At 47.7% G+C, this 27,424-nt stretch overlaps 2 protein-coding genes, 2 long non-coding RNA genes and 2 other non-coding genes across 9 annotated transcripts in view; 4 read left to right on the plus strand and 2 right to left on the minus strand.

Moving 5' to 3' along the window:
* Positions 1-791: 791 nt before the first annotated feature.
* Positions 792-6,621, minus strand: LOC128911385 (uncharacterized). 3 transcript variants are annotated; one of them, XR_008467071.1, is made up of 4 exons: positions 6,156-6,621; positions 5,266-5,344; positions 4,479-4,586; positions 792-3,069 (listed from the first exon to the last, which is right to left on the minus strand). It is a non-coding gene; the product is annotated as an uncharacterized LOC128911385 (long non-coding RNA). The 3 variants fall into 3 exon arrangements; XR_008467069.1 differs by having other exon boundaries at positions 5,929-6,621; XR_008467070.1 differs by lacking the exon at positions 792-3,069 and having other exon boundaries at positions 4,127-4,586; positions 5,929-6,621.
* A 139-nt stretch (positions 6,622-6,760) lies between these two features.
* On the plus strand, positions 6,761-11,173 carry TPT1 (tumor protein, translationally-controlled 1). The gene is made up of 6 exons (XM_054206167.1): positions 6,761-6,920; positions 7,275-7,348; positions 7,872-8,062; positions 8,784-8,889; positions 9,377-9,493; positions 10,942-11,173. Exons 1-6 carry the CDS (start codon positions 6,893-6,895, stop codon positions 10,942-10,944), a joined length of 519 nt encoding a protein of 172 aa, XP_054062142.1. The 5' UTR covers positions 6,761-6,892; the 3' UTR covers positions 10,945-11,173.
* On the plus strand, positions 10,747-10,876 carry LOC128904678 (small nucleolar RNA SNORA31). The gene has a single exon (XR_008464594.1). It is a non-coding gene; the product is annotated as a small nucleolar RNA SNORA31 (small nucleolar RNA).
* Positions 11,174-11,894: 721 nt separating the features above from the next.
* LOC128904679 (small nucleolar RNA SNORA31) lies at positions 11,895-12,030 on the plus strand. Its single transcript, XR_008464595.1, has one exon. It is a non-coding gene; the product is annotated as a small nucleolar RNA SNORA31 (small nucleolar RNA).
* A 6,911-nt stretch (positions 12,031-18,941) lies between these two features.
* Positions 18,942-26,316, plus strand: LOC128911384 (uncharacterized). Its single transcript, XR_008467067.1, has 3 exons — positions 18,942-21,261; positions 21,984-25,732; positions 26,180-26,316. It is a non-coding gene; the product is annotated as an uncharacterized LOC128911384 (long non-coding RNA).
* The window catches only part of GTF2F2 (general transcription factor IIF subunit 2), a 93,222-nt gene continuing 91,843 nt past the window's right edge, over positions 26,046-27,424 (minus strand). For both annotated transcript variants that reach the window (XM_054206153.1, XM_054206127.1), the window contains one exon: positions 26,046-26,878. In XM_054206153.1, coding sequence (XP_054062128.1) covers positions 26,759-26,878 — 120 coding nt within the window. In that variant the 3' untranslated portion in view covers positions 26,046-26,758. The remainder of the gene's footprint in view (positions 26,879-27,424) is intronic.

The following is a 27,424-nucleotide window of genomic DNA, read 5'->3' on the forward strand; positions in this document are numbered from 1 at the left end:
CACAGCAGGATTAGCCCCTCTAATGGTTAAAAACTCAATAGACCCGAGCTCATCACATGGGGATGCTAATTATCTGGAGAGAATGGTATTTGTCTGCAGCATCCAACTGGCCAGGAGCCCAGGGAGGTTATATCAGTTACAGGCCCAAGATCAAATTTTTCTTTCGCTGGTCCTCGGTCATTCCAGGCTATATGGGAATGATACCAACACCAGTGGAAAAAACTCTGGCCTCCTACCAAGGTGAGTAGGGCTCTGCTTGCCAGCCACCAGCACCTGGCCTGCCATCTAGTGGGGTGTCTCTGTATGTCACAGGCACCCACGTAAGTAGCAAGTCTTACATCTGGAGGGCAAACACTGAGATCTAGTGGGGGCAAAGTCATCTTTGAGTCTTCTCTGTGGGGATCACTAAGTTAACTGAGGGCAAGGGTCAGCTCAGTGTCTTCGGGGGGAAAAGTAGGCAGAGGGGTTAGTCAGCCTTAAAAAATTTGTTCAACTTTCGAGGGGTGTTTGCAGATAGAAGTTGTAACCTTGGCTCAAGCTGCAGGAAAACCAGCTGCGGTGTGAGACAGAGCCATGTGCAGCCTTGCTGGGACCCTGTTCCCCCACGTCTCAGCAGTTGTGTTTGCACTCAGGCCCTTCCCTCGCTCCTCGCCTGTGTTAGGCTGCAGCCACACTGCTCCCGGCCCCGCACCTTGCTGGTCCTAGCCCTGGCTTGACTTTGGACTTTGGTCTTTGGTTCCACTCCACTGGCCTCGCTGGTGCACCATGGGACTGAGCCCTTGCTGGGGATGACACTGCCACTGCCTGCCTCGCCACCACCCGTCGTCCAGGCTCCCTTTCTTTTACGTAGCTGGCCCTGCTGCTCCATGAGAAGTTAGATTCAGCTCACCTAACAAAGGGATCTAGCGGTGAGCTGTCTCTACCGCGGAGGTTAAATAGGATGAATTCCACCCTCATTCTTTGCAAAACAATTGAACCAGCCAGGCGTACATTGATTTTGGTTTTGTGGATGAATTTATAAATCTTCCGCTCTGCTGTAAGAGCAACCAGAGAGATCCAGGCTCACTGCCCACAGATTAAGCAGAGTCTGATCACTGCAAGCACAAGTAGTTAAACCACTGCTCCCCTTTCCCTGAGGTTTGTCATGGAAGGAGCCCTTTCTGCATCATATCTCTAAACTGAGTCAAAGGACTGTACAACTTTGCATTTCAATAGGTCTAAAGTAGGGACTTGTGCCAGGATTAAAGCTCTGGGCCCTGCAGAACCTGAACACTTCTCCCTCTGTGTACATGTGATTTCTGCACAGACCTATCTTGCCACGCAGGACAGCAAACATATTCCTCTCTTACAATGTCCCTTTTCCAAACCCTCTTGTCCATAATTAATAGGGATAGAAGGACATTATTTTTATCCTAATTGTGTAACCAGTCTAAACAGGTGTAAATAACAGCACATAGTACATCTATATGACAAGAATCACTAGGTGACAGAATAGTGCTAGCAAGGACTTAGAGGAAGCCTGTCCCTCTGTTCTGGGGCAGGATCTGCTATTATCTGTGTCACTCATGGTGGATCTAACATGCTTTCTGGTCTCACTTGAGCAGGTTTCTAGCCTCTTCTCAAAAACCTGCAGGGACAGAGAACTAGGTAGACAGACAGCCTATTCCTTGCTTCTCTATTAACAGTACTGGAAAGCATTTCCAATGCCTAATCTAAAACTCCCTTGCAGCAAAATAAACAGACTCATATTCCTTTTACTCATTTCTACTGCTCTTCTGAACCCTTGTAGGTTAGTCAATACCCTTTTCAAAGTGCATGGCTAAAGCTGGAGTCAGTGCTCCAGCAGGTATTTGCAGCACTGAACAGAGCTCAGCCCCTCACATCTTTAAGACAGCAGAATTTTCTTACACATAACATTAGCACTTACATATTCCAATATGGCACGAGCTTCTCTTAAAACAGGTAAGACAGATGCTATTAGGAAAAATTTCTTCACCAAAAGGGTTGTCAAGCACTGGAACAGGCTGTCCAGGGAAATGGTGGAGTCACCATCCCTGCAGGTATTTAAAAGATGGGTAGACATGGTGCTTAGGGACATAGTTTAGTGGTGGACTTGGCAGTGCTAGGTTAACAGTTGGATTCAATGATCTTAAAGGTCTTTTCCAACCTTAACAATTGTTTCTATGATTCTCGTTCAGCTTTGGATCCGCCAGTCCCTCAGATCTTTTCTGCAGAACTGGTGCCCAGTTCTCTGTCCTGTTCTCTGCACTCAAGAGCATGACATCAGAGCAGCCATATGGAGTGCAGCATCAGCATTTGCCAGCAGCAGAAGCCGAGGGAAGAGCAGAGGACCAGGGCCAGTGTCAGGCAGCACTTCCCCCATACAGCCTCTCAGCTTCTAGCAGTGTGTGGCTCAGAGCTTGCCTGAACCTCCTGTTGCATCTTTGTGTTTAAAATCCTTCGATGGATTTGACGGATTTTCCTTTAGTAAATTTATTTGACTGCTCATTGACCTTCTGGCCTTGTCCAAGTGCATTCTAATGATTCAGGACATTTGTCCAATGTGTCGAGATCATTTTTTAATTCTAATCTCAATCTCCAATACACTTGTGGTTCTTCCCAACCTAATGTTGTCTGCAACTTTAATGAATGTACCCTCAATTCCAGCATTCAGCAGATTAGTGAAACACTGAACGGCAGCAGACCCAAGACAGGAGCAGGCCTTTCTACTGTAGTTTTTTTAGTCACATGGATGTTTATAAGGTTACTAAGTCTAAAATGTGGCTGCAGCTTTGGGCACCACCTTGTTTCAAAGTTCTTATCTTGGCAATTCCTGTCCTGTTTTTCCTGAAAACGCACTGGTTGCAGTGCAGCCTGACACCCTCACGCATCCCCGCTGGCAGGGTTTTAGGTAAGCTGAACTGGTGCATGTAATGTCACAGATAAAAGGGCTTTTTGTTGCTGCGCAGTGACCTCTCTGTCTGTTTGAAGAAGTGCAGCCACCCATCAAGCTAAACAGAGCTATGGGAGTACAGCCAAGGAATAGGCAGACGATCTTCAGGGACCCATCTGCAAAAGGAAGAATTGTAAATTGTAAGCATCAGGATAACAACACCTACATTTCTTCTGAGTGCAGGAGGGGTTGTTGCTGAACTGAAGACCTTTCTTGTATTCTAAAAAGTGATGCCTTTGTCTGGGATATCTTCGTTTATCTAATCCAGTCTAACATATTCTATTATTTGTGAATAGATCAGATACGATAAGCTGCACTGATGATCAAAGCTTGACTCTCTCAAGTACCAATCTTGAGATCTGGGACTTTGGCCTAGCACACTGCCAATGTAGATCTAAATTAGGAATTTTGGCTCGAGATCCAAAAAGCTCCAAGGATTGCCAGGGACTGAAAGGCTGGCTATATTGCATAACTTAAACACATCCAAAAGAGTTAAACTGATGGCCTGGTTTTCTGAGGTCCATTCCCAATTAATAAGAAGGTTTAGCACCTAGAGGTCAAATCTTTATTGCTCTGAAATTCCTTGGGGAAAGAACTTGAACAAAACCAGTCAAATCTACAGTTTCCATCTGGGTGGGTGGGATGAGGGGCTACAAAGTTGCAGCCCCTGTTTCAGTCCTAAATTCCAGCCAGATTGTGAAGACACCAGCTGATCACGGGCTTGTCATCCATTCTCTCTCCCAGTGCAAGAGCCTTCGTGCCAGGAGATGCACTGGGGAAGGGGGCACTGGGCACAGACTGCCCTGCCAGACCTCTCTGCAGTGCCATGTCTTGCTTAGTCATTTACTCTTCAATTTTCCAGTTTCTCTCTACCAGGACATACATATTTTTTTAGGACCCTCTCCCGCGCATCCAGCAAATGATGTAAAATATTACCACTACTGTGTGACTTTCACAGCCTTTTACAAAGGTTAGAAGAACACATTGGTGCTGTCCCTTATGTCATAGCCCAGCCTCACCTCTCTTCCTCCAGCCTCACTTCTCATTTATTTCCACTGACTGTACCTGGCAGGAGACTTAGCTGCAGGCAGGATCCTCTCCCTTTTCATACAGCTCAATGGGAGTTGCCACTGGGCTGAAAGTATTGTTACGTAGAGAAAGAATGGCGAAATATCAGCTGTCATCTGCCATTTTAATCCAAGACACAAACAGTTAGTTGAGCACAGTCACACCCAGATGCTAATATTTGATGGAAGTGAGTAACACTGCAATAATTCATGACTAGCTGAGATGTGTCTTCCATGGGAAAGGCTTCTTGTGAGCCTCTGCAGACACCTGCCTAGAGAATCCTCCTCAAATGATACTAAAAGCCTCATCTATAAAAACACAGCACTTCCATCAGTCCTTTGGGATTTACACATCTCTAAAGATGAGGTGCACTGTCAGGAAAACCTGTCACATCAGTTTAGATGTCAGTCAGCACGTAAAAAGACCCTGCTGCAGAGGGACCGCCTTTTTAACCTACCGCTCTGGAATGTAATAACCCTGGCTGGATGTGAGAGGTGCTTGAAGGGGCTGCCTGCACAGAAAGCAGGTGAGGAACACTAAGGTTTTCTTCAAACGATGCTGGTTTCTGGAAAAAAAAAATAAAAAAATTAATGCATTTTCTAATCTAGTTCATGACAAAGTATCAGCACATGGCATAAATATCTGTTTATATGGCATCACAGGAAATTTTCAGCACTTTCACCTCGGTGAAGTGCTTCTTGCAAATCAATTAAAATGTTACTAACTTAGTCCTTGCATTTATTCAGGGTTGTCTGAGTTTAAATCCATTTTAAAAGCAACTCAGGTTAACAGGATGCAAAAACTTGGCATGTCAACACTCCTAGTCTCATCTAAAGCTTTTTCAACTTGATACTGGTTTAGCTTAACTCCAACTTGATACTGATTTAGCTTAACTCCACATCAAATTGGTGTTCACACAGAAGCCTTGACCTATTTAACTGACACGTTTTTAAACAATACCTCCCATTTCACATCTGCAACTCTGAATATAGACCTGCAGGCAAAGCAACCTGAAGGTCCATCTACCTTAGCAGTTGTGACAAAGGGCTTCAACCCTGACTCCAGTAAATTGAGTCAACCGCTGAATTTGTAAGAGGTTTCAATGCTACTACAGAAATACTCATTTTTCTAGAACAATCTCTTCAAAATAAAACCAAATTGAAGCACACCTACTAACTGGATGTTTTTAGCTGCATATTACACTATGGAGAAGGAGCCAAATGTTCCCCTGTCACTCAACCCACCGCTAAAGATGTAAGTTGCTCTTTTTCTACTGCGGTTTGTGAAGACAGGAGGGGCTGTCTTTTATCAGGCCAGCTGCCACTGAGAGAAAAAAAACAGATAAGTTTTTGGGCAGAAGCCCCTTCTTCAGGTCTGAAATAGCAGCAGTAGTCTTGAAGGTGAAAATCAGCAGAGAATGACTTATACATTTAATTAGATTACGTAAGCAGCTAGACCATCTTTAAAAAAAAAAAAAGGGCACTGATATCTGGAGCAAAGGAAGAGATAGCAGGGGAGGAGGAGATAAAATGAGAGCTCCTCCGGCACACACAACGAAAGCAATGAGTAATTTACTGCCTGAGGAGGGTGAGGGACAGAGAATTGTATCCTGTGCCCTGGTGTGTCTGTCAAGTGCAGGATCGTTAGCAGCATTAAGCATTTTAGGTCCCATTGATATCTTTTGAAGGTATTTTGTCAATGTCCCCTAAGCATTAGGGTTCAAGGGAGGTCTACATTTATTTCAGCTGTGACAGACTGCTGCAGAAAAGTATGCGCAAGGGGGAAAAAAAGAGGCCTAAGTATTACTGTACTTCTGCCTTTCATCTCGACCTTGACTGTTGGGCTTAATCTCACTTATCTGTGGAAAAATATGAAAAATATACCTGTAAAAATAAGAAGAAATATACCTGCCCCGTCCAGTCCTTCTGCAGGCATAGAAGTGGTGTCTCTGAGCATACCCAACTCGATTTACCCGAGGGAGCAGTAACAGGATGAGTCTAATAGCTTCTTAATTATTTGTGCATTAAAAAAATACTACTTATTTGGAGAAGGCACGGCAATCAGTACAGCGAATACATGTCATGGCCTTTACAAGGTGTCAGGAGCTCCTCAGCAGCGAGCGAGCGCTGCCCACCTTGCAGTAGTTGTTACAGATGATGGAGATGATGGCGGGGCACCCTGTAGGTGAGAAGGCAGCAGCTGGAGGCGGCCAGGACAGCCGATACGCACGTTATCAGGCTGTCTGTAGCGTGAGCACAGCAGATGACATGGTGGCACCGCTGAGAGACACGCAGCCGTGCTCCCTCGAGGTGCCTGGGAAAGGCTCGGAGCGTTTCTCCTTGAAAACTTGAGCTTGTGCCAGAGCTGAGGAGACAGATTTATGCCCAGGACAGCGGAAAAAAAAAAACAAACCAAAACCCAAAAAAACAATCAGCGAGAGGAGGAAGACTACAGCCGCTGGGCAGATCGAAGAGTGAAGCCCGCCACAGCCCTCGGCTGAGGGCACGGACGGCTGCCCTCCGCCCGCAGCCTCCCCTGCCCGGTGAGCACAGGCACACGGCCGCCATCCCTGCGTGTGTGAGGGGGCAGAACAAACCGGCCTACACACACACACACACACACACACACACACACACACCGGCCGCTCTAACAGCCCGTAACGGCCTCCCGGCGGCCGCGCGGGGGCGCCGGCGCCAGGGCGGGGGGCGGCGGGCGCGCATGCGCGATGACGCGCCGGGAGGTGCCGGCTATATGAGCCCCGGCAGGCGCTGACTCGGCCCTTTCCGCCTCGCTCCCGCCCGCTCTCGGGTCGCTGCGCAGAGACCCGCGCCGCCGCCACCGACGCCACCGCCCCCCCCCCACACCGCCGCCATGATCATCTACCGGGACTGCATCAGCCGTAAGGACGGGGGAGGGGGGCCGGGGGAGGGCGGTTTGCCGGGTCGCTCGGTCTGGGGAGGCGGCTGGGCCGCGGCCTGGGCCCGGCGGCTGGGCCTGGCGGTGCCGCGCATGTGCAGTGCGGACGCGGGGAGGGAAGGGGGGGAGGCCGCGGAGCGGCTGGGCCGAGGCCGCGGGGCCTGGGCTGGAGCACCGGGCCCCCGGGGGTAGGGATGACGGGAAGACGGATCGGAGCGTGGCCCGGAAGGGCGGTGAGGGGAAGGTGGCGTCGGGCCGGGCCGGTCGCGGGGAAGGCGGAGGGTGGAGGCTGACGCGGCGGTGCCCGCCTGTGTGTGTTTGTTTTCCCCCCGCGTAGAGGACGAGATGTTCTCGGACATCTACAAGATCCGGGAGGTGGCGAACGGCCTGTGCCTGGAAGTGGAGGGGAAGGTGAGTGGCCCGCCTGTCCCCGGGGAGGGTGGGGGGAGGCAGGCCTCGCTGCGGTGACTCAGGGCCCGGCAGCTGCCTGGAGCCGGGCCGGTGGCGGAGACAGGGTTTGGGGAGAGGGGCCTGGATTCCGTGTGAGGGGCCTCCGACGGGGAGACCCACCACGGCGCGGTGCCTGTGGCCGGGGCAGGGCCGGCCGCTGCCCCAAGTGGTGCGGGAGCGGGTCCTGGGCAGGCAGGCTGGTGTAACGAAGCTTTGGTCAGGCACCGGGAGAGGAGCCTGGTTAAGAAATCTGTGCCTGGGCTGTATTCAGCAGATGGTGCAATATAGCTTTGTTCAGGCACCAGGAGAGGAACCTGTCTTAAAAAATTAAAAAAAAAAAAATCTGTGCTCGGGCTGCAGTCAGATTCCTTGCACTTAACTGTGGCTCTGAAGTCATGCCCTGCTGTCAGGTCATAGATGTGTAAGAGCGGTAGCATTAAGATTTTTGCAGAGCCGTTAAGTTTTTTGATGTCTCTAAATCTAGATGGTCACCAGGACAGAGGGTCAAATTGATGACTCTCTAATTGGTGGCAATGCCTCTGCTGAAGGTCCTGAGGGAGATGGGACAGAAGCCACGGTCATAACTGGCGTTGATATAGTAATAAACCACCACCTTCAAGAAACCAGCTTTACAAAAGAATCCTACAAGAAGTACATCAAGGACTACATGAAAGCGTAAGTGTTGGTAGGCTTTTTCTTTACATGAGATTGCAAAATGTTAGTTGTTGAGATTTTAAAAACAGTGTTGGACTTTATTCCTAGTAGGTGTTAGTTCTGATACAGGTGCCAAACTGGCTGTGAACTTCAGTAATGTCTTAATACTTGGCAAAACTGAAGCTCTAAAGAATTGATACTGGAATATCTAAGTTTACCTTGGCTGGGGTAGAGAGCCTGATCATGCGCTTTGGATATTATTTGTAACCTTGCTGTTTTCTTTTGGATTCCTCTATGCTAAACCTTCATGTGGAAGGGGGTGAGGTGGTGAAGAAAAGCTTCCTGAAACTTTGTGGCTTCCTGGAGCTTTTCTAACTTGACCGTTTAAATGTCCAAAAATAATTTGTGTGAATGGAACTTTTTGCTAATTCAAGGTATAATTTCTGTTGCTCATGGTTCAGTGAGTTAGTATTAAAGGTGAAAATGCTTTGTAATACTTGGTGCTGTGCAAATGGCTTGCTAATTTTTGTCTGCTACTAGCCTAGAAGTAAAATGAGCTTGATATGAGTGGCAGGCACTGTTCTGCTAATTCACTAGCAAAATTAAGTTAAAATTTGGGGGCTTTGAGAGGGAGAGGAGGAAAGCCAGAAAAATCGGTTTGTTAGTAACTCTTTCTGCTCTGTGATGTTGCACAGTGAAGTTACTAAGAACGTGTTTTCAGAGCTTTTTTTTTTCCTTCCAGAATCAAAGCCAGACTTGAGGAACACAAGCCAGAGAGAGTAAAGCCTTTCATGACAGGGGCTGCAGAACAAATCAAACACATCCTTGCTAACTTCAAAAACTACCAGGTAATGAAGCTTACATCTCCTTACAGCAGTATTGCAGTGATACAAGCTGCAACTGGTTCATCTGCTGAACTAGCTTGCTGAGAGTTTTGAAGGCTCCCGTTGTGAGAACGTTTAACTTGACCTTCTCTGAGAGTATTAAGGGGTCTGAGAGTCAGGAGAAATAGCAAAAGACCGTTGTTTGGAGCTCTCGTTTCAGCTTGCAGTGCTTGTAGTTAACTACATTTTTAGTTAGCGCCATTTAGGAACTGTGGAGTTAAAGACTTGCAAGATGGATCACTTTGGCCCGTGTTGTGTCTTACTCTGCTGTTCATAGCAGTGTGTAAAGTTAGGTAGTTCTAATGTGGACAAGCTGCAGAAAGCAGAATCCCTGAAGCCGGTCAGCGAGACTTTTAAACTGAACTTGGAGATGTTATAGCTTTCTTGTATAAAAAGGCACTTTCTCCTGGTAGTAGCTCAGTAAATGTGTCAGTAACACATTTCTCTGAAGTTCTTTGTAGGAGAGAACATGAATCCAGATGGTATGGTGGCTCTCCTGGATTTCCGTGAGGATGGTGTGACCCCATATATGATTTTCTTTAAGGACGGCTTAGAAATTGAGAAATGTGTAAGTACTGACCCGAATTGGATGAATGTGCCTAACTACATGATTCGCTCTTCCAATGCATCACTTGTTCTGTTGTATCCCTGTCAAAGTTGAAGAGTAGCTGCCAGTTTAAAAATTTCAAGTTCATGTAAGTACAGCCTAATTGCTGATTCGTATTAGACAAAGTGGCTGAAACTTCCCTTGTATACTATTCAATTAGTATAATTTAGTATAAAAGGGGACATAGTTTCACTGCAATGATTCATGGTGACTTAATGGCTAAGAAATGCAGAAAGAATTGCCTTGGTGAGATGCGTGTAATTGGTAGTGGTTTTAAACTATCAGATGAGAGACTGCCATTTGAAATGGAGCACTTCTAGTTTGGATCCCTTTTGCAGGGTTAATTCTGAAGTACCTTAGATGGTCATGTTCCATCTTCTTCCACTTAATCTCATGCCCTTATTTTGTTATGCAAGAACTGTCTAATTGCCCTAAATTTGGGAACATGGTAGTATTTGACTGAGTACTTAACCTTATTCTGTCTGGACTCTCCAACTGCCTGAGCTCACACAGCTCCTGTGGTCTGCTTTATCTTTAACTACTTTATGTTGGAATGTGGTTGCAAGGAGACAGTATTTGGGTCCCAACACTTGCATTTTTTGACTTACTCAGAGCCATGCAATTCACTGCAGACTTAACAGCATGGGATCACCAATTGCTTTGCCCAGTCATTGTGGACTTACAAAAGTCTGTTTATAGCCAGCTAAATTTATCTGTAAAGCCTCCTGCAGGCTTTCTGGTATGCAAGTCATGTAAAGATGAACCAACTTTTAGGGTGGAGGAGGAGCCCAACTAGGGGCATGCTTTTATTGGCCCAAAAACACCACCTCCTGCAGTGTGACTGAAGGGTCTGTCCTGGGCCGTGGAACAGGTGGTTGCCTAAAGGCAGCTCCTCAGAGCCAGAAGCTTGTGTGCATCTCCCCTGTTTGGGCAGATCTTCTGTATTTGTAATTCGGATAACACCATCGACTTCAAGATAGGGTAAAAGAATAGTAGTAAGGTGCTCCAGTGGGCAACAAACTGTTCCAACTTCTCAGTACAGCTCTTGTAAGAGACAGCCTGTACACTGTAAGCTTTAGTAATTCTTTAGGATGTGCTCTTACTTGAGAGGAAACCTGAAACTTGGTGTGTTAAGCAAAAAGACTGTGAATGAGTATCTTGTCTGGCTTGCTTGGCAGCTGATGCCAGTTGCTCTGTATGATCGTAGAGATGCCCAGCATCCTCTGATAGACCATGAGCACTTGTCCTGTTGCTCTCTGGTTTGCACTAAGATGCAAAAATAACTTCCTTGCGCTTTCTGCCTGCCTGACCGTGGCAGCTCAGATTGAATTAGGGAATACACAAATAAATTACAGAACCTTACCCTGACTGTCATGACCTTGAACTAACACTTGCTACTCTTGTTTCAGTAACAAATCAAACAATATGGTTTTGGATCACCCGTCTTCATAGCTGGCTGCTGTTTCTTCTTCATCGGCACAACACCAGGAACTGGCAATGTCTAACAACTGGACTGATGTCATCTTGAGCTTTATTCACTTATTTTGACCCTGATTTGGAGTGGAGGCATTGTTTTAAAAAAGAAAAAAAATCCAAACATCTGTCATGTAGATTGTCTAAAATAAAACTCATTTAAACCCATTCTAGGTGATGCCTTTTGGTCTACTGTATTTCTTAGGGTGACTTGCAGGAGAGGTTGCAGCAAGATGTTTGTCCAAGGATTTGGTACTGTCAGTAGCATAGCCTGGTCCTAGCACACTACGACTGTCTCCAGACAGACCTCATGCACTTTCTACCTGTGACATTGGAGAGCAAGCGCAGGCTGAGGGGAATAAGGCAAAGCTCAAGAAATGTCATCATAGTGGAGTGGACCTTCTTCATCTTTCATGATTGCACAGAGACTTCTATCTCTGGAAGATACTAAAACTTATTTAAAAAAAAAAACCCAACAGAATGGAACACGTGCTACACAAGCTGAGTCCTGGCTGAGCTGCTTTGTCAGACAAGGATACTTGAGTCCGTCCTCAGTCGTAGTATGACTTCAGGATGAAGGCAGGAGGAAGGATGGAGCATTAGTCTAACACCAGCACTCACTCTGAGTCCAGGTAGTGGGAACATTGTGGGGAGGGGGTGAAATCATTAGTTTTTTCAACACAGCCTGGATGTGGTACTAGCTCCTCTGTATTTGACAGCTATTCAGGAGCACATTAACTAGAACTCAGGCAAGTTACAGGATTTTGGGTTTTTCTGTACTTGCCTTCTCCTTGGGGAGGGAGATGTCGGAATGACCAAGCCCTGTCTGAGGTTTCTTACTTACCTGAGTGTTTGTAACTTCTGTTCCTGCTGTGTTCCTCCTTAGGAAATGCATCTGTTTGACAGACCTGGAGCAAACACCCATTGCTTCTCTGGTTCTTGCTGAGATGCAACAGTAACAGGTTCCTTGCGCTTTCTACCTGTCTGACCTGGTGGCAGTCTGGATTGAATAAAGGAACACAAATGCCTTCACAGAGCCCCAGCTGGGACAAGGCAGTTTGCGACTGTGTGTGCCTGACCAGGGATGTTGCCTTGGACTCCAAGACATGAACTGTTAGAGGTAGGGGAGGGCATGACTCACTGTTGATCTGTGAGGCCTCTGGCCTCCAGCAGAATTTTGGCATCTTGGCTGTCTTCTGTTGGGTTTTGGCCCTTGGTGCTGGTGGGCTGAGGCGGAGGTAGGTTTCTGCAGGGGTAAGATAGATGCAGCAGCGGGCTGGGAAGTATGAGATACTGTCTGGAGGTGGGAGTGGAGCATGCCCCACTTATCTCAGAGGCTCTTGTCTGGTTCAGACACCCTATTTTAGTTCTGTGGGAGCTTCATTTGCATACATATTTTCTTTAGCTTTCCTAAGAGTCTTGGGCCAGCTGCGCTTCTGGCTGAGATTCAACTTTGGTGTAATCTGAGCAATGTAAATTAATGCTCCTCTGCCTTCATCCAATGGGGCTGGAAGGCAGGGAGGCAGGTTCAAAGCCTAAATATAATCACTGTGAGCCAGTTCTCCCTCTGCTTGCAGAGAATATGTGTAACAGGGCCAGGAGAGGATGCTCTCTTACTCTTCCCATTGCATCTTTGTTAAAAACTGGGAGTTTTAAAGGAAAGGGAGAGTAAGCACTCGCTTAGTTTGAGACTTTTGCTTCTCAATGGAGTAAGTTTAGTGTGGGCAGGGCAGTGCTTGCATGGCTCTGCAGCTGCTAATACCCCCAGCTCCCTCTTCCAGTGAGTCAAAGCGTTTAAAACTGAACAGAGCTGGGATGTGGGAGTGAAAACAGCTCTTCCTGCTGCTTGGCTAGTTGTGCTGAGGCTGGGAACCCTGGGCACAGCCTGGAGCAAATTGCTGTGTGGCAGCTGTGTACAAATGATGAGGTGCTGCTTGGACAAACAGCTGTTTAAAAGCATGATGAGCACAGCCTTGCTGTTGGGTTGAAGGGCTTGTGGCAAATCGTGTGCCATCCTGTCTGCACTCCAGGCTAATCAGGATATTCAGTTGGTGTGTGCAAACATGCCGAACCAGTGGGTTACACATTCTTATCATCTTCAAATGCCTTTCTGCATGGCAGAGCCTCTAATGGGAAGTCTCCCTTCAGCCTGTTGTAGGAAATGTCAGTTCAGAGGCTGTTGAGATCCAGGGTTTTCTTCTGCTCATCTCCAGTGAGCCGCAACAGAAGCGGTTTTGCACCTGGCTCCACCGCACTTCCCAAAAATGCATTGCTGCTTTCAGTTTCTCAGGGAAAAGGGGGGGAGTCTTGCTGCTCTGGGGTGTCCAGCCTGTCAGGCAGCAGGAAGGAGAGGTTAAACCACACTTGAGGGCAGGGAAGGACTGTGGCAGACAAGCAGTGGTCTCAGCTGTGCTGCGTGGTGGCTGCCTGCAGTGGAGGCAGGGAGAGGGAAAGTCGGATTCCAGGTCCTTGTGTTGGGAGTTGCTGCACGCTGTTAAGTGGAAGGCCTGTAGCTGGTAAATGCACTTGTCAACAGTCCGTGATGCAACTCTGAGTTGGAAAGTAATTCATTGTATTTCCTTGTAACCCAATTCTTCCTCTTCTGGCCCTTCTTCATTTCAAGCTCTGTGTTTTCTGGGGCTGAAAAGCTAAAGTGATTTGAGAAGGCACGCTTCGTACTGCTGTAGCGCTCTAGCTTTGCAGTTGCTAAATTGATAAAAATCCCCCATCATAACAAATAGCCCTGGTGCTGCTTAAACACAGCCTGAACTGAAGGACACCTATAAAACCAGTCCCCGTCTTGTTTTAAAACATGTGCTTATCAGGCTTGTATGTTGCATTCCTGGGAAGATATTTCCCATGGCTGGAAGGGCTGTGGAGCTGGGAAGGATCCAAGTAGCTTTTCTCCTGAGCCTCACAGAGAGGGCTAAGGGGCTGGGTAGAAACCCTTCCTCTGCTGGCTCTGGTCTCAGCCCCACATGGAGCCAGGAGGCTGCTCCTGCACCTACTGCAAAGGTGAAGGAAGGCAGATCGCTTATAAAGAGGGGGGAAAACCCCCACCTTTTTAGTTTTGTACCTTTGTGGTTAAGGGACTGATGCCTTGGGGCTGGAGGAAGCAGCTGCTGTGCCGGACACAGTGTCCCACGGTCCCCCTCAATGCCTGCTCTTTGTCTCAGTTTTGCTGCCCCCCTCCTTTGAGGAGAAAGAGTGCAGGCTTGGGGATGTTCATGCAGTGGAAGGAACACCTGGTGTGCTGGGAGAGGTGCTGGTGGGGCCATGGGGAGCTGGGGACCCCCACTGCCCCCTCTTGGGCACCTAGCCGAGCTAGCCCAGCTCCATCCCTTGGCTTTGCCCACTTAGCATGGGCAGGGTGCTGGAGCTGGGGTGGGTGATGGTCCTGGAGCCTTGTGCACCCCTCAGCTTGGGCACAAGGAGGGAGAACCTGCAAAGGGAAAATTTTAAATGAAGGGATGTAGGGAACAGAGTTGGGTTTGTTTTGTGGTTTGGTTTGTTTTTGTTTTGTTTTGTTTTTTTCTTTTATATGGTTTAGCTCAAGGCCAGGAGGGACTTACCCTAAACTTAGGCCATAGTTGTTCTCAGAGAACTAAAATTGAATTATTTCTTGAAAAGATGTACAAAAAAAAGAAAATAAAGCTGCAACTTGCTTCCTTCCTTTAGCAAGTCTCCGACTGCTGAGCTGTCTCAGGCCAGCCTGCTGCAGTCCTGCCAGTGTTTTCAGCGACAGCCATCAAGGGCGGATGCTGTTATTCACCAGCAACAGTATCTGCATCAAAATACCTGTACTTTCTCGCATGCTGCTGCTGGCTTGGAGCAGGTAGGACACCTCCCTCCACTCCCATGGACCTCGGGCTGTGCTTCAGCTCTGCAGCTGCTTCCCTGGGATGTGGCTGCTGTTGTAAACTGGGATGTTTCACCCTGCACCAGACAGCAAGTAAACATCCATCTTGCTGCTAGCCCATAGCAGGAGACCAGCAGTTAAACACTGTGTTCGTTTAGCTTGGAGATCAGTGTCTTGGTAGGAGGAAAAAAAAACCTAGCCAAGCCTCAAAGACTTTGCCATAAACAGCCCAAAATCCATTGCCAGGAATGTAACTGTGATGGTCTGTGGTCCCTGTGCCTTGGCTGCCTTTTGGCTGAAGTAGCAGCTGGAGCTGTTGTGCAAAGATCACAGCCAAGTGGCTGTGGGCGGGGCTGGAGGCCTGGGGGAGCTTTTTTTTGGGTGCCAGCAAATACTGGCAACCTTGGGAGTGTGTTCTGCAGGAGTGTGGCAGGATGTTGTTGAGGATGCGTGTAGCTGCTGGGTGTTTGGAGCCATTAGAGCCGCATTCATCACCTTCCAGAAGGCAGAAAGGAGCTAAACGCCCGAGGAGGCCTTTTTAAGCTATTTTGGTGTGTGATACCAACCTTGCCAATGAGGCAGTGGCTGAATGCAGTGAGAAAAATGATGAATGATCATTTCTCTGCAGCCTTCCCATTACCTGGGAGCCAACAGCTGGGATTCACCTCCCTGTCTGCCACCAGCAGCAGCAGTGTGAGGAAGCACCGGCTACGAGAAGCAGCCCCTTTTCCTCTCATCAGCAAGGCGCCGGCAGCCCTGCCAAAGAAGTGCAGCTGTTTGATTTTTTTTTTTGGTTGTTATTTTTTTTTATAGGGAATGTCCAAAAAATGAGATGTCCAGAAAGGATTTAAGGATTAACTTCCCAAATTCTTTGTAATAGAGTAGTCAAGAAAAGGCCACGTAAAGCTGGATGCTCCCTCCCTGCTCACCATGGATGCTCGGCTACCAAATCCCCACTGTTGCTACTGGAATGGTCTGGTTCAAGGGCTGAGGATCATGTCCTCTACCCTACAGCTCTGTCTGCACCTGAGCAGGGCACCTCCAGTTGAGGCAGGAAGGGATGATTTCTCTGCCTGGCTGCAGCTGCTGGTGCTTGGTCAAGCTGCCCAAAAAAATGTGTTTAAGGGGGTCAGCGCAGCCCCTCATCCATCAGCTTTGGCTGCCCTGGCCCAGCAGCCACCACCTGGCAGCACATGCCACCTGGTTCACCTGTTGTGGTGCTAAGAGTGTTTTGACCCTCAGAAACCCACCTAATTTTTAAGCTGAACAGGTAAGATAGCAGCTGTCCCCAAGTAGAAGGGTTTTGTATTCATGGCAACCTCACCAGCTCGTGGCCAGGCAGCTTTGGGAAGGACACGCAGGAGGAAGATCCCGTGGCTGGGGGTGCTTTGGGTGGTGGACCCTGCAGGGATGCAGCCCTCGCTGCTTGCAGCCTGTCCCATTGCTGGAGTATAAATGGTCTCTTGCCAAGGCTGGGTGTTGGAGGGAGGCTTTTTAGGAATCCACAGTGGGTTTTACATGAGCCCCTCTAGAGAGAAGGAAAAAAAAAAAACACCACAAAAACAAAAAACCAAACCCCAAACCACCTTAAATCAGATGTGTGAAGCCTGCAGTAGGTCAGTCTCATTTCCCTCCCCAGCGCTGTTAACCCTTCCACCACAGACTGGTGAGGGCCGCTGGATGGGCACAGGCATACACCCAAGTGACTGAGGAAGGACTCCCCTTCATCGCTTTTAATCAAGCCTTTGCCCTTGCCTGTTCCTCCTGTCTTCCGTACCTGGTTATCCATCTTGCAGCTGCTGAAAGCCTTCCCTGCCTCTTGGAAGTGCTCAGGTCCCCATGGAAATCCCACTGTCAAGAATGGGCTCCAGAGGTAAAGCTAGTTAATGGAGTAGCGGGGAAAACAAACAGTCCTTCCCTTCCTTTCAGGATTGAAAAACAACTACCGCAGCTTCTTCCTTCTGTATATTTGCCTGTAGTTGCAAACATACTGGCTGCAAAGGCCTGAACCCCTGTGTAACACTTCTGGGAGCAGAAAGCCCCTCTCACAGAATCTTAGTGGTTGGAAGGGACCTCTGAGATCATCGAGTCCAACCACAAGAAAAAAAAAAAAAAGCACCCACCTACTAAACTCCCCACACACAACACCCCACCACAAACAATAATCTTGGGTACTAGAGCATGCCCTGAAGAGCCATGTCTACACGTTTCTTAAATACCTCCAGGGATGGTGACTCCACCACCTCCCTGGGCAGGCTGTTCCAGTGCCTGACCACTCCTTCAGTAAAGTAATTCTTCCTAATATCTAATCTAAACCTCCCCTGCCACAACTTCAGACCATTTCCTCTGGTCCTGTCGTTATTCACTTGGGAGAAGAGGCCAACACCCACCTCTCTCCAACCTCCTTTCAGGTGGTTGTAGAGGGCAATGAGGTCTCCCCTCAGCCTCCTCTTCTCCAAGCTAAACATGCCCAGCTCCCTCAGCCTCTCCTCATATGACCTGGTCTCCAGACCCCTCACCAGCCTGGTAGCTCTCCTCTGGACACGCTCCAGCACTTCAATGTCTTTCCTGTAGTGAGGGGCCCAAAACTGAACACAGCGCTCGAGGTGAGGCCTCACCAGTGCCGAGTACAGAGGCACGATGACTTCCCTGCTCCTCCTGGCCACACTATTCCTGATACAAGCCAGAATGCTGTTGGCCTTCTTGGCCACCTGGGCACACTGCTGGCTCATGTTAAGCCGGCTGTCCACTAACACTCCCAGGTCCTTTTCTGCTGGGCAGCTTTCCAGCCACTCTTCCCCAAGCCTGTAGCGTTGCCCGGGGTTGTTGTGACCAAAATGCAGGACCCAGCACTTGGCCTTATTAAACCTCATACAGCTGGCCTTGGCCCGTTGATCCAACCTGTCTAGATCCCTCTGTAAAGCCTTCCGACCCTCAAGCAGATCAACACTCCCACCTAGTTTGGTGTCATCCGCAAACTTACTGAGGGTGCACTCAATCCCCTTGTCTAGATCATCAATAAAGATATTGAACAAGACTGGCCCCAAAACTGAGCCCTGAGGGACACCACTGATGACCGGCCGCCAACCAGATTTTGCTCCATTAATCACAACTTGCTGGGCACGGCCATCCAGCCAGTTTTTTATCCAGCGGAGGGTACACTTGTCTATGCCATGATTCTCCAGTTTCTCCAGGAGAATGCCGTGGGGGACGGTGTCGAAGGCCTTACCAAAGTCCAGGTAGACAACATCCACAGCCTTCCCCTCATCGAGAAAGTGGGTCACATGGTCATAGAAAGAGATCAAGTTGGTCAGGCAGGACCTCCCCTTCATAAACCCATGCTGGCTGGCCCTGATCCCTTGGCTGCCCTGCACTTGCCGTGAGAGCTCACTCAGGATGATACTCTCCATGATCTTTCCCGGTACAGAGGTCAGGCTGACAGGCCTGTAGTTTCCGGGATCCTCCTTCCGGCCCTTCTTGTAGATGGGCGTCACATTGGCCACCCTCCAGTCATCCGGCACCTCTCCTGTTGACCAGGATTGTTGATAGATAATGCAGAGAGGCTTGGTGAGCTCTCCTGCCAGCTCCCTGAGAACTTTTGGGTGAATCCCGTCCGGCCCCATAGACTTATGCGTGTCCAGGTGCATAAGCAAATCATTAACTACTTCCTCCTGGATTACAGGGGAGTTGTCCTGTTCTCTAATCTTCCAGCCCAAGAAGCTGAACACCCTGGGGGTGGCTGGTCTGACTATTAAAGACAGAGGCAAAGAAGGCATTAAGTATCTCAGCCTTCTCCTCGTCCTTGGTTGCAAGGTTTCCCCCCACATCCAGTAAGGGATGGACATTCTCTGTCACTCTCTTTTTGTTGATGTATTTATAGAAACTTTTTTTGTTGTCCCTTATGTTAATTGCCAGGTTGAGTTCCAGCTGGGCTTTTGCCTTCCTGATTTTTTCTCTGTATGACCTAACACGATCTCTGTACTCTGAGTTGCCTGTCCCCTCTTCCAAAGGTGGTAAACCTTCCTTTTTTCCTTAAGTCCCATCAAGAGCTCTTTGTTCATCCAGGCCGGCCATTTTCCCCGCCCTTTAATTGTGCGCCTCATGGGGACAGCCTGCTCCTGGGCCTTTAGGATTTCCCTCTTGAAGAGCGTCCAGCCTTCCTGGGCTCCTTTGTCTCTCAGGACTACCTCCCACGGGACTCTCCCAACCAGGGTTCTGAACAGGCTAAAGTCTGCCCACCGGAAGTCCAAGATGGAGGTTTTGTTAACCCCCTTCCTTACCTCACAGCCTTCCTTACCTCACACCTTACCTCTCAGCTTGTTGTACTTCCCCAAGGAATGCATGTTGGCTGGGGTTCTCCTTTAAGACCAGTACCAAGATGCTCCTTGCGCTGAGATATGCTGAGCTGGGCAGGAGAACAGGGTCACTGTAACTTCTGCTGCTAGTGCTGGAGTCTTGCTCATCACACAAGCCCTAGGTGCGGTTAGCTGAAACGATGCTCAATGGCATCTGTGGTCATTGACCCTGCTGGCTTACAGGTGTCCCATGTTTCCCATCCAAAGGTATTCATCAATTCCTTGTTCCAAAATGCAATGAGCTTAAAAATTATTTGAGTCTGATGAGAGCTGAAGGTAGAAGAGTTTGACCTTGACCCAGACAAGAGATGTGAACGTTGAGACCTGCTGCAGCACTGGCCACTGAGTTCTTCTGTAAAGGGCCTTTTTTGATCTTTTCTGTTGGATTGTCATCCTTGTGCAAATAATGAAACGTTCGCAGAGAAAGCCTGACCCTACAGCCCAGTAGCCACATACAGTCTTGGTTAGGAGAACCAAGAAAGAGTCCTCCCGTCCTGCCACTGGTATGAGAAATGTGGCAGCTTGTACCCAGCCACAGCTCTTAAAAAAGCTCTAGAATCATAGAATAGTTTGGGTTGGAAGGGACCTTAAAGATGATCTTGTTCCAGGGACACCTCCCACTAGACCAGGTTGCTCAAAGCTCCATCCAGCCTGGCCGTGAACACTTCTAGGAATGGGGCATCCACAGTTTCTTCTGGGCATCTTCTGGGCAAGAAGTAGAGCTGCCTTCCAGGTGAGCCTGGAGCAACCGCTCAGCCCTTGATACTGCATTAGTGAGAAAAATGACTTGTTAGGAGTCAATAAATACAGTGACTAATGAAAATGCCATCCTCGCAACAGGGATGTGTGAGTGTGGGTGGGCATAGCTGACACATACAGGAGGTACGTTCAGCTGGAGCCAACTCCAAGCAGCTGGTGAGGACAATACGTAGCTGACTCAAAGCATGGATGACTTTTAGGGAGCATCCACTGGGATCACACCAGCTGGTGAGCCCTGATCCCACTCCGAGCTCTATGTCAAAGATGTGGTGGCAGCAGCAGAGGTCTCACAGCCACAAAACTTTCTGCTGGCCCGCAGCTAATATTCACACTTGGTGAATATTTCACCTTGAATTCACGCGTGCTCTCATTCCTCATGAAGCCCTGCCTGTCCCACCGGCAGCCTCTCGACAGGGCGGCGGAGGAGGCAGCACTGGGACCAGCCTGTTCCATGCTGGGTTCAAATCCACCCCCCCTTCTCCATGTAGCAGGGACCTTCTCATCCACTCTGAGCCCACTGGAACGCAGACGTCTCTACTGGTGCAGCTGCATCCGTGCTGCCTCCCATCAGCTCAGGTCCATGCTGGTACGGCCTGGGCTTGCTGCGTATTAAATTTCTGGTGACTCAAAGAACTGGTCGTTCGGGAGAAGTAATGCTAGAGAGTAGGCGTGCTTTTAATCTCATTTAGTGGCATTTAGCACATTGATGCTTCTGCTCGTGCCTATGGGACCTGCTCGTGGACCAATGTTTCAACCGCTAATATTCAAGAACATCTGCGTGAGCAGAGTTCAGCAGCGAGCAGAGACAGCAGCACACGGGAAGACCAGCAGGGAATCAGTGTTCATCACTGCTGCGAGTTCAGAGATTAAATTAATCCAAATGTGGGGGCCGGGGAATCAGACTTGAACGCCTACGAGCCTCCTCCTCCTCTCTTTCGGCAGATGGCAATCCTGCTAACAGCACTTGCATAAGGTCCCCTTGTAGAACAAGTAGAGCTGGAGAGCTTTTGCCGGTTATTACATGCTGGATCCAAATGAGGTTGCCCCAAATGCTAAATCATTATCGCAGCCTCGCATGAAGTTAGACCGGTCCCACAGTGCCTTGGGTTACTGCAGAAGGGAGACGTGGCTTGGAGGCAGGCTGGATGATGACCTGCCAACGGCACCAAACAACTCCACTTCCATCTTTACCATGCGTTCCCACCAGGCAGGAGCTAGCAGAGTCCTTGAATGCATGGCCCAGGTCCCGGTCTTGGCACAGAAGAGCATCTTTCATCTTCTAGGTCAGTATCTCTGTGGGCTCATTGTGCTCTTCTCTCATGCCACATGGATTTTGTGGCTGCTTTTGGGGCTAAAATTCCAGTTGCACCCTAACAACCTAGCAAGCCTTCAAAACCATGCAGGAAAGAGGTAAAACATTGTTTCATGAACTGCCTGGCTTCTGGACTGCCCAGTGGGTATCTTTTCTTTGTTTATCCTGGTATAGTGTTTCCTAGTTCCATTTTTCAAATGGAGCTTCCTCACTGTCCCATTCCCTATTTTACCTTCAAAACTGGTGCTACTCCAGAGAAGGCTGTGAGCAAACCAGGGCACCCTGGCTTCCCTCAGCCTTTCTGTTGCTCATTGGTTGAAAACTCCACTGCTCGTTTACTTCTAGCACTCTCCACATTTTTAACGATGCCCATAAAAAACCAATCTTTCGTAAAAACATGACCCCACATCAAAAAGCCAGGCATTCACCTTTTCAATTGGTCTCCTCCTTCCTAAACCCCTTCCTCTGACAGAGAGGTGCGCTCATCCTCGTGACGGTGCTAATGCTCTTTGGACACAGACCTGTTGTGTTGTGTTGTATTGCCTCTTGTCCTGTCACTACAGGCCTTGGTAAAACGTCTCTCTCCATCTGTCTTGTAAGCCCCTTTTAAGTATTGAAAGGCCACAATAAGTCTCCCCGGAGCCTTCTATCTCCATGCCGAACAACTCCAGCTCTCTCATCGTTTCTTCATAGGAAAAGTGCTCCAGCCCTTTGATCATCTTCGTGGCCCTCCGCTGGATCCGCTCCAACAGGTCCATGTCTTTCCTGTGCTGAGGGCTCCAGAGCTGGACGCAGTACTCCAGGTGGGGTCTCACCAGAGCAGAGCAGAGGGGCAGAATCACCTCTCTGGATCTGCTGGCCACGCTTCTTTTGATGCAGCCCAGGATATGGTTGGCTTTCTGGGCTGCAAGCGCACATTGCTGTCTATCCCTACTGGCATCGTAAATCTTACAATCAGAATTGCCTAGGTTGGAAGGGACCTTTCAGATCATCTAGTCCCACCATCAGCCTAACACTGACAAAACCCATCACTAAACCATACCTCTAAGCACCACGTCTACCCGTCTTTTAAACACCTCCAGGGATGGTGACTCAACCACTTCCCTGGGCGGCCTGTTCCAATGCTTAATAACCCTGTCAGTGTAAAGATTCTTCCCAATATCCAGTCTAAACCTCCCCTGGCACAACTTGAGGCCATTTCCTCTTGTCCTAATGTTTCATTCTATGAAGAATGGCTACTTGTTATTACTATCTATTCAAAAACTATTGCTGAACCATACAAACATAAGCAAAAGTAAGACAGACTAGGCCAGTCAAAGTAAGTGAAGATAACAATAAACCTAGTAAACCTCAGTCCTGAGATCTTGCAAACCCAGTACAAAGCCTGTGGCCTGGTACTAACAATGGCAATACTTAATTTACCAGGCTACAGAGCTACAGTATAGAGAAGATGGATCTAGCGTCTTCTCAATGGTGGGTGGTGATGGGACAAGGCACACTAGACATAAGCTGGAACACGGGAAGTTGCAGTTAGGTGCCAGGAAAAAAAAACATCATCCTTTGGGTGGTCAAACACAGGAGCAGGTTGCCCAGAGAGGTTTTGTGGAGTCTCTATCTTTGGAGATACTCAAAGCCCGACCAGGCAAGGTGCTGAGCAGCCTGCTATAGCTGGGCCTGATTTGAGCAGGGGGTTGGGTAAGAGACCTCTAGAGGTTTCTTCCAACCCAAGTTATTCTATAAGACTATGGTTCAGGACAGACTTTTTCCTTTTTATTTTTCATTGAAATCTTGTAAAAACTCTAGAATACTCAAGACCATTTCAGGAATTCTCCTGAACCAGGATCTCCTGATTAAGTTCATGTTCCTGCCTTGTGTGATTTAGAGCAGAAATTTCAATTTGCTGCGTGAGGATCGTTCTCATCAGAAGGGTCAGACCCAGAATCACTTCACAGAGTACAGAAGCTTGAGCGAAGACTTTAAATTAAGCTAAAGTCACCCAATTCTCCCTATGCTTTTAGAAGAGAAAGACAAACATTTCCTGAGAACAATTCAGGCCTTGGACAGGTTGAATCAGACTCTGGAGGTGCAGATTTTCCTCCACTGGAGAAAAAGGAAGCCAAAAATTACATTAAATTTACCTTAAGCCCATGTTACTCCCACTTTGGTTTAGTTATAAAACTTTTATACTTTTGTTCTTTTATTGCTAATGTTGGCAATGACTTTTCTTTACAGAGATTGTGCTTCTAAGCCAGATTCTTGGTGGTTAAGGCACACGGGATGAATCCATACTCTGACTCCCCCAGAAGATGCTTTCCCTTAGCTGAGCAGAATCTGCTCTTCAGTCATTTTTCTCTTGTGTGATTAATAGTTAGTTTCTTATTTGGAACAAAAACTGCTCCAGCAGAAGAGATTCACCCTCTGGTGTATGATTTCAGACAAATGACAGGAACAGTTACCAAGATTCAAATGTTTACCCTGAATGGTGCAAAACCTCTCACATCTGCCTCCCACAGCCCTGGGAAGGGGCTTTCCAATGGAAGGGGAAAGGCTTCTCCCTCTTGCAGCAACACTTTGGACTTTTCCTCAGGGGTACGCTTCCCCATGTGATTCGGGACTCATCCGGACCACTAGTGTGTCTTCCCTTCTTGTGTAGTGCTCACGATTTGCCTCTCTGGATGAATTTTGATTGCTCTCGAAACTGCCGGAAGAAACATTTTTACTATGCATTTTTACGTCGGTTCAGATAAAGCAAAAACAGTATCAGTGAGGGTTTTCTGCACGGTCATCCCTTTGAACATCAGCTTAATTTCTGGAGACTTCCATTTGAGCCTCACATAAGCAGTATCGTCTGGGTTTCAGTATTAGCACTTCAGTGAGGCTGGTGAAAAGCACGTGACTGCAGTTCAGAAAGCCTTTTCATTTGCAGCTGTGCCTTGTGTGACTAAATACTGTGCTTGTGTTTGCTGTTTTGCTATCTGTATTTATAATCTCTCAGCGTACCTAGAATTTTTGCTAGAAAGCTTATTTTTGAGCAACTGAGTAACAGAAAGTACAGCTTAGCAAAACAGGATATCCTGCTTTATAATCCTTACTATGTCAATATTTTCAAACCTGTCTTAATATTTAGATATCTAAAACATAGACTGATTTAAGCTGTTTTGAGCTGTAGTCAACAGCATTTTTTACAGGATTTTTTAAGTCAGCCACTCAAAATTTGAATGTGGATGTTTATGCCTAACTTCAAGCATTGACAAACAGCAGCGTTTGGTGTTGTCTTAACTGCCGAAGCAAATTTGGTAGCAGGCCAGCATTTCTGAATATAAAATTCAGGAAATTTTTGGGCTTGGGAAATGAACTCCAAACCATAAACCCCATAAAACCATAAAATCCCTAAAAAATGGCTCTGTACACTTTCCATTACTCTTATTTACCCTGTCCAAAGGCACTCTGCAGATCAATAAAATACCTACTTTACTCATGGCATTTCACGCTGACCGATTACGTCCCTCTCAACTGAAGGCAAATTCTGAAGCATAAACCCCAAAATACAAGCAGATCCAAAATGCTTTCCTGGTAAACTAATCCTGCTGGGGATCCCACTAAAGGTAACATTTTCCCTCTGAAATGGCACGGTCATTTTTACCTGTGGCACTGAATTCCAACATTACTAAATCAGGATTGCATGGCATTCCCCTGCACGGTTTTAGAAGACCACATGAGGAGGAACCTAAGGGAGAAGATGACCTAGACGTTCTAGGTACCATAGCTGCTCAAACAGGACACGAGTCCAACAGAGAAGCCCAGCTCATGAAAAGCAAGAGTTCTCACCCTACGTGCTTGTGAATGCAAGTCTCCGGAGGACTCGAACAGGACAAGGAGTACAGCAATGTGTGCTGGCTACTCCTGGGGAGCACATCACGTACCGTAGCAAGACAGGAAGGCTGACTTCCCGTGTTCCTCTCAGCATCCTTAGGTATCTCCTGCAGCCATTTGCAAGCTGGGTCCTGCTCATAGAGCCTGAGGAGACAGGAGTCAATGGCAATATTTATGGAAGCACACACACATCCCAGGAACATCATCTGCTCTTCAAAAACTCTCGGTAGTCCACCTCCTAGGAACGAGACGCTTCATGCCACAGGAAGCTGAGCACCAGCAGGACGCATATCTGTAGAGAGACACCTACACAAACAATTCCAGAAACAACGAAGTGAACAAAATTAAAACATGTGACTCCTGCATAAGGGGTCAGAGCTGTTCTACAAACCTCCGTTTGACCTCCCTCTGAATCTTTCATTCCTTCCAAGTGGACCAATAATGGAATGTTTGCTTTTCACACAGACCTGTTATTTTATTAGTGTGTGCAGAAGTGATCCACACATTTGAAAGACCTGAGGGGATGTGAAAGTCGTGCTATAAAACCTCACCTTCAGGTTCATTTCCAGGTATATTAACGAGGGTTTTTTCACTCTTGATTTCTTTGCTCTTTTATTAACATAAAAGCTTTGAGAATATAATTAAATAGTCTCGTCCCATCTCCCTCCCTGCTCCCTCCCAAAAATGATGCTGAATAGACAACCCTTGCAATGTGCATTTCAAAAATGGGGAAACAGAGACACGGATACATTAAGCAATCTTCCCCAAAACACAAAAACCCAGTGGCAGCCAGCAATAAAAACATGGTTTGAAAAAAACCTTCATACCTATGCTATCTAAATCACAACGTTCGTTCAGTCAATAATGTAGAACATTGCGTGGTACAAATTAAAACAAGGCTTTTATTGATATGCTTAAACATAAGACATAGGTAACATGATAAAAAACCAAACAAAAGATAAATCAATTCCTTGATGTACCTAACAGACAGACTTTTTTTTTTTCTTCTTTCTCAGTAATTACCTAGAGGGGACTGTCATCTTCCCACTGACCTGTGTGTGGAACAGCCTTTGCTTCTTCGCTTTTCAGGTTTTAACTGTGTTGATTTGTTCCCACGGAGTCTAAGGACTGTGATGAGCACCGCAGCTCTGGCCGTTTTTCCTAAAGCCTGATCCCAAAAGGAGCATCATGTCCATTCCACCCAGGTATAAACCTGGTTCTACCGGAATACAAACCCACAAATTACGGGTTCCTCTAGGACATGTTTTCCTTCAAAGTTATCGAGGCTTGGAAAAGTCACAAAGCTACCAAGAAAAAGTAAGATCAGAACTCAAAAAGGTATCTAATAAAGATAAATCTAATACAAGTTTATTCTATAAATATTTTTTTTCCTGTCAAAAGACAAAACACTTATAGAAACGTACAAGAGAGATTCCTTAGGAAAAAAATGAAGCTACGGAAAATTACAAAGTATCAGCTGCTCTACTTTGACTTGAACCTTGCAGAATTGTGCTGCGCTCAGTCCTCTCTGTAAACCCACCACGGCTCCCTCAGTGCAATCACTCTAATTCTCTCTTGCTTCATAAACGCTTTTGTTAATCACTCTTCTCTTCTCCTTGATAGTGTCTGTATTCTGGCTTCAGCTCCCATGTGTTTTTGTGGGTCCCCTTCACGTTGTAGATGCCTATTTCTCTTAAAATTTCTTTCAAGTATATCTGAAAGGAAACAAAAATTCAAATTACACAGGAAGCCGATTACCATGGTTCCTACACGATGTCTCATGATCTTCTCAATCACACATGATTTAGTGGTGGTTTTTGTCAGTGTTAGGCTGACGGTTGGACTCGATGATCTGACAGGTCCCTTCCAACCTAGGCAAGTCTGTGATTCCATGATCAACTCAGCTCATGAAAATGACCCGGTGGACAGCAAGGTGGGCTGATGGGCACTAACTTGTGCGATAACAGCTCTGTGATAGACTTCAACCCCCATGAGGGGTTAGAGCAGCCCAGGTGTGATGCCCGGCCCAGTGCAAGCCCCAGGGGTGCAGCAGGGAGCGCCTGAGCCCCAGGGAGTCCCTGCGCAGCCCTGCCGGGATGCGGAGAGGTTAGATGGATGCTCCACAGGCTGCCGAAATGAAGCTCTCGGCGCCTCTGGGTAGGTGATGCTGAGGTTACTGCCGACCTACAGCAGCAGGGTGAGAGAGCGGAGATGCTCCACAGCTCCCGTCTCAAGATGGGACGTTTGCAAAATCAAAAGGC

Source organism: Rissa tridactyla, chromosome 1 (genome assembly GCF_028500815.1).
Source record: "Rissa tridactyla isolate bRisTri1 chromosome 1, bRisTri1.patW.cur.20221130, whole genome shotgun sequence".
In the NCBI taxonomy this organism is placed as follows: domain Eukaryota; kingdom Metazoa; phylum Chordata; class Aves; order Charadriiformes; family Laridae; genus Rissa; species Rissa tridactyla.

Coding starts and splice junctions, on each gene's coding strand:
- TPT1 (XM_054206167.1), top strand. CDS start 6,893: ATGATCATCTACCGGGACTGCATCAGCC. Junction 7,349..7,871: donor GCCTGGAAGTGGAGGGGAAG/GTGAGTGGCCCG, acceptor CTCTAAATCTAG/ATGGTCACCAGGACAGAGGG. Junction 8,890..9,376: donor CTAACTTCAAAAACTACCAG/GTAATGAAGCTT, acceptor ATTTCTCTGAAG/TTCTTTGTAGGAGAGAACAT.